General features: G+C 48.2%; 1 protein-coding gene and 1 long non-coding RNA gene across 2 annotated transcripts in view; one reads left to right on the top strand and one right to left on the bottom strand.

Moving 5' to 3' along the window:
* Positions 1-276: 276 nt before the first annotated feature.
* Positions 277-968, bottom strand: LOC115551866 (uncharacterized). The gene is made up of 3 exons (XR_003978249.1): positions 906-968; positions 655-695; positions 277-349 (listed from the first exon to the last, which is right to left on the bottom strand). It is a non-coding gene; the product is annotated as an uncharacterized LOC115551866 (long non-coding RNA).
* Positions 969-2,247: 1,279 nt separating this feature from the next.
* rxfp1 (relaxin family peptide receptor 1) overlaps positions 2,248-14,058 on the top strand; it is a 42,509-nt gene continuing 30,698 nt past the window's right edge. The window contains exons 1-3 of the mRNA XM_030369068.1: positions 2,248-2,350; positions 5,384-5,524; positions 12,385-12,468. Of these exons, the coding sequence (XP_030224928.1) occupies positions 2,248-2,350; positions 5,384-5,524; positions 12,385-12,468 (328 nt within the window). The remainder of the gene's footprint in view (positions 2,351-5,383; positions 5,525-12,384; positions 12,469-14,058) is intronic.

The following is a 14,058-nucleotide window of genomic DNA, read 5'->3' on the forward strand; positions in this document are numbered from 1 at the left end:
ATGGGTCAGATTCAGCGTTGAAGGAGAAGGGGGTAGGACCATTTGAGTTGTGTATTTTCAAAATCTGCTGGCATTTCGCAAATCCCATACCCAACCTTTAATAAGTATTATTATTGTGAGTGCTTCAATACATCTTAAACATTTGTCTGCATATCTTAATGGTCACATTTGGGTCACAGTTTTAATTTGCAATGTTCATTCCTTTCATGCCTACCTGTCATCTTGAAGGTTGGTATAATCATCGTTGCCCCATGGTCATCTAGCAGCTTCTCGATGGTGAAACCCTTGTCTGCCATGCATCCATCTCCTGGCTCCAGTAAATCCAGGAGTCCACTTCGTTCAGTCAGCTCTCGGTCAGAGATGGAGCTGGTGAAGGGACTTGACACAAAAGCCACAGCACTACAAGGGGCAATCCCAATCAAGGCCTTAAAGGTTGTCATGTTCTTGTAAGATGAGAAAACCTCAGACTGGAGAGTGAGGGATGATGGATTCTGGCATCGCACCTCGATGCAGTCGATGATTACCCGAACATCTGGACTGCACAAATTAGCTTGGCGTGGTGTTCTTGACTTGCTGTTTACTCATTCAGATGGGGAGGGAGCCAAGGAGCAGGTAAAGGTAGTTGGCCCACGTGGAGACAGTGGACACACTGACCTGAAACATGTCAGCCAGCACCTTCTCTTGCAGGCCTGCAGCTTTTCACATTGTGGTATTGGTCAAATGCTGGGACATCAATAAAACTAAACATTTTGTGCCCGAGTTCTGAAAAGTTCACCTACCTCCTCGGTATAACCTACTAAGAGCCCATTCTGTGATTAGGTAGCACATCCTGTCAGGTAGGTGGTTTAAGAACAGTATGGGGTTCTAGTTGGTCAATATTTCAGAACACTAACAAACACACTGACAAACCTGGTTTAGGAGCAGAACCGAAATCATGTTCTGTCATCACCACCGAAGCTGCGATCTCCCCTTATCGGCTCTTCTTCACACGGCAGCGGTTGCTCCAGAGGGTGGGCTGGGTGAACGTCATGGCCTAAGCGAGTTGATGTGCTTTTATAAACGGACTCCCTTCTTGGCAGTCCATAGTTGTTCTACTGGAAACAGCAGGGTACAGACCCGATTTTCAGTCGCTTGATGTGACCCCGGTTGGTTGCTAGCTAGTGTAGTCTGATTAACTAAAGTGCCGGCTACAAACAAACATGCTACCTTGTTTTATTTTAAAGTTTGGCCCTTCATACATGAAAACTTAAGTAGGGTTGGCGTTGTTTGTTAGATGTACAAAGTGGAACAGAGTAGTGACATCTAGCCTTTGTTTCAGCCATTGTTGAACTGCGCCGGAAGTGTTCATGCACAACGAAGACAAATCCCACCCATGGAACCCGGAAGCGTGATAATCCCCTATTGGTTGCTCCTGGGCTCCCATCTCGTCCTTCCCGTGCTGCTCGCCACACAACGTCTTAATTTACCCTAAAATGAGATTTTGTTTTGGTAGGCTGGGATATAGCCTAATTTGTCTAATTATTGTTATTATTATTTTAACGCATGGCATGCCATAGCCTACTACAGTGTTCAGCATGCAGCCCCTATGGTCAGTAGGTCAGTTGCGCAACTGCTTTATCGATCTGTAAGATGGCACCATGTATTATTTGCGCCGGAACACGGCTCTGCTTTTTGCCGACACGCCTCTCAGGCGCAAACCCTCGGCCCTCGAGCTGTAGAAAGTCAATTGGGCTGGATGCAAGATAGGGGCCGAAGTGTCAAAGAATGGGTACTTATCGACTCCCATTTGAAAAATAATAATTTAAAAGTAGAATATCTTAAAAAGTCAAAAATATATCTAGGTGAAAAAATACATTGGTGAACAACTGTGGAAGGAGTAGGGTCCCAAAGTTTTTAGAGCATAATAAAGAAAGAAGGAAAGAAAAAAAAATAACAGCCCTCGCCTAACTACTGTAATAATAACCCATATTCTTACCTCCTGTAACATTACTCCTGTTATGATGGATGTGTACATTGACAGACTGCACAGTGAGCCTCACTAGGACTGTCTGCCTCTCCTCCTAGCTGATCAGATAACAGACTTCTAGCTTTAACAGCTGACAGGATTTAGATTGAGTTTTGTATACTCATCGTACAATCCAGTTCTAAACCGAGCTAATAATAGAAGCGAAGGAGATCTGGGGATGAATGGCTGAAAACCTCATGTGTCGTATTTGCCTCAAAAGCACTTTCAGTCCAACTGAAACAATGGATAAGACCAACAGCGGCTTGCAGCTGTGGGCGTCGCACTCCCAGCTCGCCCTGGCCGCAAATTATGAGATGAGCAATGGCACGCTATCGCCCACTGAGTGTAGTCCCCGGCACCTGGCTCTTGAGGCCTCCCTGGTCCCCATCCTGTAGTCTGCTGATGAGACATGTGCGCCCCCCCCGGCCTCTCCCTCACACTCAGCGGGCTGTTCCTGCTGACCCCTGGGGTCGCAGGGTGCATTCACACTAGCTCCGTCCGTCGACAGATCTCATTGACTTTGCATGGGACGCTCTCGAAATGCCTTGTAGGTCCATCCGTTCTGTCGGCTCCTTGGCCTGCATCAAAAAGTTGAGAATTGTTCAACTTTTCAGGCAGCGACGAATCCGTCATCCAATCAGATCGCGGTTATGCGAATACACTCCACCCGACTAGTGGATCCATTTTGCATAACAAGCAGGAATAAGAAGGACAAATCTGGCTGTTATATTTTTTTAAAGAAATGTGGAATCGATAGGAAAGTTTTTTAGTCCCCTGTTGTTTGTGTCATCTTTGTATTGATATCCACACATCGGCTTTGAGGCGGGGAGCGATCTAAATGGCTGCAGGCTGGGTCTACAAAGACTAGCCTCCTATACGTCAAACACGCCCTCGTCATCCGTCGACAGACACATGTAGTTTGAATGCGGCGTCACACTCTGCAGGCTGTTCCTGCTGACCCCTACGGCCCAAACACTAATCACCTCTTAGTGTGCTGCTAGCGCTTCATGCACGGAACAGCGTAGTAATTAATTACCTGCAGAGCGCTTGGTTATTGTTTGAGTGGCATTGGCAGCGAGGTGGAAAGGTCAAACCCAGCCAAGGGGTGAAAGCGCCCAATCACAGGACGCCCTGTACCTTTGGTTTTAATTCAACAGGAGGACATATCGCCTTTATATCACCTGAGCTGCTTAAACAATTAGAGCTCTAAATTATTCATTCATTCAGGTTCAGTCTGTAGATTTGAGTGGCATCTAGAAGGACGGACTTGACAAAACATTTATTTAATATCATAAGTATGTTTGAATAAGTGTATGATCCCTGTCTCTAATAATGGGTATGTGTTGGATACCCTATAGTGAGCCTTTATATCTGCATAGGGAGGGGTCCTCTTCCACAGAGTCTCTGAGGTAGCCCAGAGCGGACACAGGGCTCTATGGAATGATGGTCTATCATAATCCATAATAATGGAGCAGGTGGCGATCTACCTGGTGAAGCAGGTGGAGGTCTAACAGGTGGTAAAGGTGGAGCAGGTGGAGTTCTTACAGTTGAAGCTCTAACAGGGGGAGCAGGTGGAGGTCTAACATGGGAAGATCTAACAGGTGGTGAAGGTGGAGATCTTACAGTTGGAGGTCTAACAGGGGGAACAGGTGGAGGTCTAACATGGGGAGGTCTAACAGGTGGAGGTCTAACAGGGGGAGCAGGTAGATGTCTAACAGGGGGAGCATGGAGCAGGTGGAGATCTTACAGTTGGAGGACTAGCAGGTGGAGGTCTTACAGTTGGAGGACTAGCAGGTGGAGGTCTAACAGGGGGAGCAGGTGGATGTTTTTCAGGTTGAGGTCTAAGAGGAGGAGTTCTAGCAGGTGGAGGTCTAACAGGAGGAGGTCTAACAGGTGGAGCAGGTGGACGTCTAACAGGAGGTGGTCTAACAGGTGGAGCAGGTGGACGTCTAATAGGAGGTGGTCTAACAGGTGGAGCAGGTGGACGTCTAACAGGTGGAGATCTGACAGGTGGAGCAGGTGGATGTCTAACAGGTGGAGGTCTAACAGGTGGATGTCTAACAGGTGGAGGTCTAACAGGTGGAAGTCTAACAGGTGGAGCAGGTGGAGGTCTAACAGGTGGAGCATGTGAAGATATAGCAGGTGGAGCAGTGATATAGAGTGGAACATGGTGTATTTCTATGTATTGAAGGTGCTACATAAAAAAAATATTGTTATGGGTATCATTATAATTGCATTCCTAAAATAACCCGATGGTACACAGCCCTGCATGGGGAACAGAGGATACAGGCCGTTGAAGAGATGTTGGATTTGCATCACAGTTTGAATTGATTAACCCCAAGTGGTGATGGAGGACAGAGAGAGAGAGATGTTTACAGAGACGTCTGGGATCTACTGCTTGTTTCGACAGGCTGCTGCCTGGGCTGCTATTAATCCATCCGAACCGCAGAAACCTGTTTCCTCTGAGGGAGAAAGAATCTGACTATTCCACACGCCTGCATGTCAACATACTGCAGCCCCAAAGAGCCCTCACTCTTACTTGTTTTGATGAATTTTGATTTAAGTACCTGAGGCAGGCAGACATAAGCACTGAGTGGTGCCTCCCCCAAGTCCATCCAATTTCTCTTGGTCCATCCCAACCCCCCTCTCTCCCCCCCCCCCCCTCTCCTCTAATCTCCTCTCCTCTCCTTCCCGCTCCTCTCTCTCCTTACCTCCCCTCTCCTCTCCTTTCTTCTCCTCTCTCTCCTCTCCTCTCTCTCCTCTCCTCTCCTCTCCTCTCCTCTCCTCTCCTCCCCTCTCCTCTCCTCTCCTCTCTCCTCTGGATTGTATCGCAGCTTCCCATTTCAGTTTCTTTCAGGATAAAACAGGGTGAAACTGTTCTGCTCACACAGGGAAAAAGAACTTGAGAATCCAGCAGTGAATGTACTCATGTATTCATGTAGCACATGTCATGGTAGCATGATCATTTGAGACCCTGTGATAGTTGAAGTGATGTCTTTGATCAGATATTCTCTGCACAAAGAAATGAAAAACATTGTTCAAAAATAGATGGTTTCAAGATGTTGAACTGGTTCTGCCTGTGAGATAATCCTCCCCTATTGCTGCTGTCGGTGAATGGATCTCTGTATCAAATCTTATTCCTTTAATCCAAATTCAACACTCATAATAATGCAGAACACGATTTACCCCACAGAACAAGGTCACCAAGGGTTGAGTGTTGTGGTGTTGTGTATTGATATGTTGATGTGTTGATGTGTTGAGTATTGATCTGTTGGGTATTGATGTGTTGAGTATTGATGTGTTGAGGATTGAGTATTGAGTGCTGATGTTGAGTATTGAGTATTGAGGGTTTAGTATCTATTTGTTGATGTGTTCCAGGCTCGAACCTAACGCGGCCGGGGGGCGTGGCTTGTCCACTGGGCTTCTTCCCCTGTGGAAACCTCAGCCTCTGTCTGCCCCAGCTGCTACACTGCAACGGCCTGGACGACTGTGGCAACCAGGCGGACGAGGAGAACTGTGGTACGGCTCCTCCTCTCCTCCTCCTCCTCCCTTACCTCCTCCTCCTTGTCCTCCTCTTCTTCTCCTCTCCTCTTCTCCGCCTCTTCCTCCTCCTCTTTTCATCTTCCTCTCCTCCTCCTCCTCCTTGTCCTCCGCCTCTCCTCTTCTTCTCCCCCTACTCCTCATCATCCTCCTCATCACCTCCTCTCCCTCTGACTTCCTCCTCACTACACGCCTACAGCTGTTGGCCTGGCAAAAGGTTTGAGGCAATGTTCTTCAGTTCCAATCAATAACTTGATACATACAGCCTGTCAATACCTAGATACATACAGCCTGTCAATACCTTGATAAATACAGCCTGTCAATACCTAGATAAATACAGCCTGTCAATACCTAGATATATACAGGCCTGTCAATACCTAGATACATTCAGCCTGTCAATAACTAGATACACAGTCCACCACCACCAATAACAAAGGTAGACCGACTTCAGCACTCCCAAAACATCGGACTGACTGAGCCTTTCTTTCCCCTGAAGAGCTCAATATCAGCATCAAAGCCCTCAAGACTGGCAAAGCCATCGGCCAGGACAATATATTCACAGAGGAGATCAGGCAGTTTGGACCTCTGACACAGAAGTGGGTCCTTGAGCTGAGAAAAAACTGCATGCTGATATGAAACATCCGAAAGATCTGGAAGAAGACAAAAATCATCGCTCTTCTAAAACCCGGTAAAGATCCTGCATATGCAAAGACTTCTGGCCAATCTCCCTGCTATGCCACCCGTACAAGCTGTTTGAACGCCTGTTCCTCAACACTTTTTCGTTGAACCAGCCATCGTCCCTCAACAAGCTGGATTCCGACCTGGCAAATCCACATTAAGTCGACTTCTGAATCTCACACAGCACATAGAAAACGGTTTCCATAAAGGACTGATGACAGGAGCCGTCTTTGTTGAGCCGGCTGCCGCATATGACACTGCGACCTACCGCCTCCTCCTGAAAAAGATCTTGGAGAATACGAAAGACCTTGCACTCACAGACCTCATCAGAGCCCTCCCTTCTATGTTGTCCTTGACAACATGCAAAGTCGCTGGCAACGACAACGGAATGGCTTACCTCAAGATAGCCGGAACAATACCCAGATACACACAGCCCGTTAATACCTAGATACATACAGCCTGTCAATATCTAGATACATACAGCCTGTAATGGGGGGGTTTAGCAGAACCCTAGTGTACAGACAGACCACTAGCGCAGGATAGGTAAAAGGCTTTATTTAGGGACCGGATCGACAGGCAGAGGGTAGTCGGCAGGCAGAGGTCGGCAGCGGGAGGGCAGATGGACGGGCCAGGAATAGGGTACGGGTAAGCAGACAAACCGACAGGGACTTGACGGCAGGCGGGGTAGTCAGACAGGCAGAGGTCTGCAACGGGGGGGGGGATCAGGCTGGTGGACCGGGAGCCGGGGACAGAAGAGCAGACAGACCAGCAGGGGCTGGGCAGCAGGCAGGATAGTCAGACAGGCAGGGATCGGCAACGGGGAGGCAGACAGGTGGATCAGGAGCCGGGGACAGAGGAGCAGACGGACCGACAGGGGCTGGGCGGCAGGCGCGATAGTCAGACAGCAAGGAATCGGCCACTGGCAGGATCGGAGAAGAATCTGTAATCAAGTCGCGGGAAAGCTCTGAGAAACTCTGGAGACAATCTGGCAGGGAATGATTGGAAGGAGAGGACTGATATAGGGGGAGCACAGGTGAAGATGGTTGGGTTAATTAGGAGAGATCAGGGTGGCAGGCAGGTGAATGGGAAAACCAGGGAAGGACCATGACGCAGCCTGTCAATACCTAGATACATACAGCCTGTCAATATCTAGATACATACAGCCTGTCAATATCTAAATACAAACAGTGTGTCAATACCTAGATACATACAGACCTGTCAATACCTAGGTACATACAGACCTAGTGCATACATGGATGTTTATATCATTTCGTCAAACTCTTAAAATTCCCTTGAGGTCATACCTTCCAGCTGTCAGACAGAGAAAGTGAGATAGAGAGAGTGAGAGAGAGTGAGAGTGTGAGAGAGAGTGAGAGAGAGAGAGAGAGAGAGAGAGAGAGAGAGAGAGAGAGAGAGAGAGAGAGAGAGAGAGAGAGAGAGAGAGAGTTCACCACTCGGGTTGAATTGGATTCAGTTGATTTCCCACTGGTTCTAGTCTCTCACGCTGTAGAACCCAGGTAATTACGTTCCTCAGACCATGAGTCCTCCCATCTCCGGGTTCTTCTGAAAACTACCCCTTTCTGCCTCAGCCCACACCTCAGTGTCGTCTGAGGAAGAGTCTTGTTGTTTTGTAGCTTTATTTGACCCGAGGAGCCTTGGGAGATTTAACTATCTTTCCCAAAAGTATCCTGACATGATAGACGTGCAACAATTCATTAAAAGTTTCCACAGACAACAAATACCATTTCAGTTCAAATATGGGAGGGGAAACATGGATATTCATAGAGACATTCGGAGGGCAACATTAAACCTCCATGGAAGCTCTTAAAACATGTGCAGAAATCTGTCCCTACATTCTGAGGTCAGTCAGAAGACATTTGACCTGTCGCCAAAGTCACACCCCCCTTCATTACCATGACGATCTCGGACAAACAAACCAGACTCAATAACATATGGAAAAATGTCAGCTGAAAGTCTATCAAAGCAGGATTTGGAAAAAAATTTAGGGACAAAATTATGGAGGGGTGTATTCAAAACTTTAAAATACATACAGAAGGTAACAAGCTTAAATTAATTTGGTATTCTGGCCTGCCCGCACAGTCTGATCCACATTACACACTTTCTGTTGTTCCGTTGTGGCTTGGGAAAAGGGATGAAATATACCCCATTCTGCAGCCTCTCGGGATACCGACTGTCCGTGTTACATCCCCAAGCACATCATTTGACCATGTTTTTTTTGTTTTTTTGGACAAATCGATGTTAGGATTGTGTGTACGAAGCCAGTAATGGCCCAGGATGACCGGCTGGTCATAAATCCACCATTTAAATTGTTGTATTATGGCTCCTCCCTGTTTTTTGGAGTTGTCCGAGCTGATAGTATAGTTGAGTATAGATGAGGCTGGAATCGGTTTGGCTCATCTGCGTTCTAAAGGCGGAGCTTAGCAACCGGTAAATTCAACGTGGACGGGCGAAAGGGCTGCAAGCTTTGTAGGTTAGGAACCGATGGAAATTGAGACGAGGGTCGGCCCCCCTGCTTACAGAGATCGATGTGGCCCAGAGCACCTGTATAAATACCTTCTGCAAGTGGATGAGAGAGGAACCGCGACCTGGTCATACAACAAGCGGCCAGAGTTTTAGCAGTAGTAGTGAACATCATTGCACCCTGATAAGCCATATACCTTAGTGCACGCCGTAATCAATGATTGGCATAGAACAGTTTTTTTCGGGACCAGAAGATAAACCTATTTTGAAAAAATAAACCTGTTTCACCTGTAGTTTGTTGGTCTGATTAAAAATGTGCATTAAAGACAAAGTCAATAATGAAGCATTAAGGAAACCAAGATATTTGAAGGGGTCCATTTTTCTATCTCAATTTCATTTCCCAGGCCAAGATGACACCATGAGATTGGTTTGTTTGTGTTTGGCCTACCTCCACGCAACCCTCCCTCAGAAGACGGCCTGTTTCAGAGGGACGAACGGCAGGCTGCTCCAACGCTGTACATATGTTAGAGTGCATCATGCCAGTGTTTAGAGAGATGTGGACACTAGGCCCGCCATGAAAGGAGTTGTCAATCATCTCTTTAAAGGACAAAGCTGTGAACCACCTTAAGCCATCTTACTGCGTATTGTCCCGGAGCTAAATCTGTGCGAGAGGTTTTTGGCACAACACTTCTAGCTTCAAGATGTTCTTTTATGCTTGTTTCTTTGGCAGAGGATCAACGTCTAACGTTGGAAGACGCTGCCAGCTAAATTATGATTCTGACAGAAGTAAATATGTAAAAGAATACTGCTAACTTAATTATTCAGGGTATTTACTAAATTCAATCTGTTGAGTCCTTCTGAAAACTGTCCCTGATACACATCTCTGAATTCAAGACTCCCAGACACATATTCGCCTCCTCTTCTCTTCTCCCCTCCCCTCCTCTCCGGTCCTCTCCCCTCTCCTCTCCTCTTGTCCTCTCCTCTCCTCCTCTCTCCTCTCCTCTCGTCCCATCCTCCTCTCCTCCTCCTCCTCTCTCCTCTTCTCCTCCTCCTCTCTCCTACTATCTGGTCTCCTCCATGTTCTGTGTAATCCAGTGTGTACATGTACCCATACGCCTCCAGGCTGGGGGTAACGCAGAGATCATCACATTCTTATCTTGTGCATCAGAAGACCCATCAGCGATCCTTAGAATCAGTCCTATTGTGCTTCCACACGTCTGCACATGGATGGGTGAGATGCTTCTGATTGGATGACCATAATTCCCATTGTCTGTTAATCTGCTAATGTAAACATCCTCCAACATGTGACAGGTGGCTTTCACACTGTTGGTATCATTATTTCTCTTTACTTTTATTAGTGTTTTTTATTCATCTAGTTGTACTTTAGCTCATCTAGTTGTACTTTATCAGTGTCATCGTGATGGTGAGTTGAACTAGTGTTAGCTTTACATTGAGCTCAGACCAAGCTCAGTGTAAAGCTAGCGTTCCTCTAGTTCTACTTGTAGCTCAGTGTACAGCTGTTCGTCAGCGCGTTCCTGTAGTTCTACTTGTAGCTCAGTGTACAGCTCTTCTTCAGAGCCCAACGTTCCTGAAGTGGTTCAGCAGGGTGCATGCTGGGATCGTTCATTGTGACAGAGGTGTGCAGGACGATGTGTTGAGGAAACAGCTGGACGGGTTTGCTGCCGACAGACGGCAGCAGACAGATGAACCGCCTGGTTCCTCTGTGACCACCTGGTTCCTCTGTGACCGCCTTGTTCCTCTGTGACCCTGGTTCCTCTGTGACCGCCTGGTTCCTCTGTGAAGCCTGGTTCCTCTCTGACTGCCTGGTTATTCTGTGACCGCCTGGTTCCTCTCTGACCGCCTAGTTCCTCTTTGACCGCCTGGTTCCTGTGACACCTGGTTCCTCTGTGACGCCTGGTTCCACTGTGACGCCTGGTTCCTCCCTGACCGCCTGATTCCTCTGTGACGTCTGGTTCCTCTGTGACGCCTGGTTCCTCTCTGACCACCTGGTTCCTCTGAGTGCCTGGTTCCTCTGTGACGCCTGGATCCTCTCTGACCGCCTGGTTCCTCTGTGACGCCTAGTTCCTTACAGACCGGCTGGTTCCTCTGTGACATCCTGGTCCCTCTGTGACGCCTGGTTCCTTCCTGACCGCCTGGTTCCTCTGTGTCGCCTGGTTCCTCTCTGACCGCCTGGTTCCTCTGTGTCGCCTGGTTCCTCTGTGATCGCCTTGTTCCTCTGACCGCCTGGTTCCTCTGTGTCGCCTGGTTCCTCTTTGACCGCCTGGTTCCTCTGTGAACGCCTGGTTCCTCCCTGACCGCCTGGTTCCTCTCTGACCGCCTGGTTCCTCTCTGACCGCCTGGTTCCTCTGTTTAGCCTGGTTCCTCTGTGACCGCATGTTCCCCTGTGACCGCATGTTCCTCTGACCGCCTGGTTCTTCTGTTTTGCCTGGTTCCTCTCTGACCGCCTGTTCCTCTAACCACCTGGTTCTTCTGTGTCGCCTGGTTCCTCTGTGACTGCCTGGTTCTTCCTTTGGTGGGTGCGGCCGGCTTCAGATCTCTACAGGACTTTACTTGCTCTAATGGCAAAAGGGAAAGTTTATGAAAATAACTTTTAGAGGAAAAATAGGAAAGTTGACTTCAGAGAAAAACAATTATCCCAGTGCTGGGTTCATTTGAACATCAATGTCACGCTTGCCTTTCCATTACAGACTGAATTGTCCATCTGGCTGTCATCTGTGCTCATGCGATGCTTCTAATGGAGGTTGTGATCCAGTTCAAAGGGGCTTTCAGAACATCAATTGGCCTCCGTTTCCCTGATAAGCAAAACTAACATGTTTTCTTCCTTCCCTTTGTGGCCTAAAAAATAAAAGCTTATTTCTTTGAAAAATCTGTTTAGATTGTATTCCTGTTAATTATTGTTCTGATCCAAAGCAAAAGGTGATGAATGTGTTTGACGTCTGCAAACCAGAGGTTTCAATACAGCAGATCAACTTCAAAGGATGTGTTTGGGCCCTGGTTTCTAGAACTCACCACCCAGCAATACGACACAGAATGTGTTATTTTTCCCAGAAGCCACTGGCTTATCACCATAGAAACAGTTCTTCCAGAAGGGGTGTTGTTAGTAGGTGGCGGGGCTCAGAGTGTAGAGGACCCCCGTCCAAACCCCCCAGCTGACTCTCCAAGCTCCTGGCCCAGAAGATGCTGGAAACAAGGCCCTGGCCCTGTGTGTGTGCCTGTGTGTGTGTGTGTGTGTGTGTGTGTGTGTGTGTGTGTGTGTGTGTGTGTGTGTGTGTGTGTGTGTGTGTGTGTGTGTGTGTGTGTGTGTGTGTGTGTGTGTGTGTGTGTGTGTGTGTGTGTGCTCCTGAACAATACAGACAGGTTATGCAGAGGAACTCAGTGCAGGCTGGAGCACGTCTTTGTTGGTACCTTTCAGAGCACCTTTTATCAGCCAGATGTTTCTGCTGAAGGCAGATACAGAGAATGTCCCCACGTTGACGTATAGAGAGGCAGCAACAGGCCGGCTCTTGGGGAACTGATTCTGCTCTCCTCTCTGAGGGACAGGACTGCCCCCCCCCCCCCCCCCCCCCCCCGCTCAAGAGGAAGGTGTGGGCTAAATGTGATCATTGTTTCATGATATTCATATCTTCCTATAATTGCTTTTCTTTATTCTCTTGCTGCAGGAGACAACAATGGATGGCCACATCTCTTCGACAGCTACTTTGGGATGCCCAACTCCGACCCCGGGACCAGAACCACCACCTGCCGTAAGAACACCACCTGCTGGATACACCACCTACTGGAGACACCACCTAGTGGAGACACCGCCTAGTACAGACACAACCTAGTACAGACACCACCTACTGGGGACACCACCTAGTACAGATACCACCTAGTGGAGACACCGCCTAGTTCAGACACAACCTAGTACAGACATTACCTACTGGGGACACCACCTAGTACTGACACCACCTACTGGAGACACCACCTAGTACAGACACAACCTAATACAGACATTACCTACTGGGGACAACACCTAGTACTGACACCACCTACTGGAGACACCACCTAGTACAGACACGACCTAGTACAGACACCACCTAGTACAGACACCCCCTAGTACAGACACAACCTAGTACAGACACCACCTACTGGGGACACCACCTAGTACTGACACCACCTACTGGAGACACCACCTAGTACAGACACCACCTACTGGAGACACCAACTAGTACAGACACCTCCTAGTACAGACACCACCTAGTACAGACACCACCTAGTGGAGACACCACCTAGTACAGACACAACCTAGTGCAGACACCACCTACTGGGGACACCACCTAGTACAGACACCCCCTAGTACAGACACAACCTAGTACAGACACCACCTACTGGGGACACCACCTAGTACTGACACCACCTACTGGAGACACCACCTAGTACTGACACCACCTACTGGAGACACCAACTAGTACAGACACCTCCTAGTACAGACACCACCTAGTACAGACACCACCTAGTGGAGACACCACCTAGTACAGACACAACCTAGTGCAGACACCACCTACTGGGGACACCACCTAGTACTGACACCACCTACTGGAGACAGCCCCTAGCACAGACACCACCTACTGGGGACACCACCTAGTACTGACACCTCCTAGTACAGACACCACCTAGTACAGACACCACCTAGTGGAGACACCACCTAGTACAGACACAACCTAGTGCAGACACCACCTACTGGGGACACCACCTAGTACTGACACCACCTACTGGAGACAGCCCCTAGCACAGACACCACCTATTGGAGACACCGCCTAGTACAGACGCAACCTAGTAGCGACACCCCCTAGTACAGAAACCACCTAGCCCAGAGACAACCTACTGGAGACACAACCTAGTACTGACACCACCTAGTACTGACACCACCTACTGCAGTCATGGGGTGTAATTCCGCATTTCGGCTCAGTCCACTAGTGGAAGTTTCTGAGCCGTGCTTCCTGACCCACTGGGAGTTCGGTACAGCTGAGTATGTGCTGAGAAACTAGCTTTTTATTGCTTTAATTCCTCTCACACACACACACACACACACACACACACACACACACACACACACACACACACACACACACACACACACACACACACACACACACACACACACACACACACACACACACACACAGCATCATCACCATCATCATCACCACCATTATCATCATCCACAAATAGACATGAACTACATAATCAGGTTTTATCCTCTTCAGCAGTCCCTCAATCTTCCCTGCTCTTCTCTATCTTCTCCTGCATTATTATCTGTCAGCATTTCTTTAAATTAGAATATGATAAAAAAT

The sequence above is a fragment of the Gadus morhua genome, chromosome 10 (genome assembly GCF_902167405.1).
Source record: "Gadus morhua chromosome 10, gadMor3.0, whole genome shotgun sequence".
Classification (NCBI taxonomy): Eukaryota; Metazoa; Chordata; class Actinopteri; order Gadiformes; family Gadidae; genus Gadus; species Gadus morhua.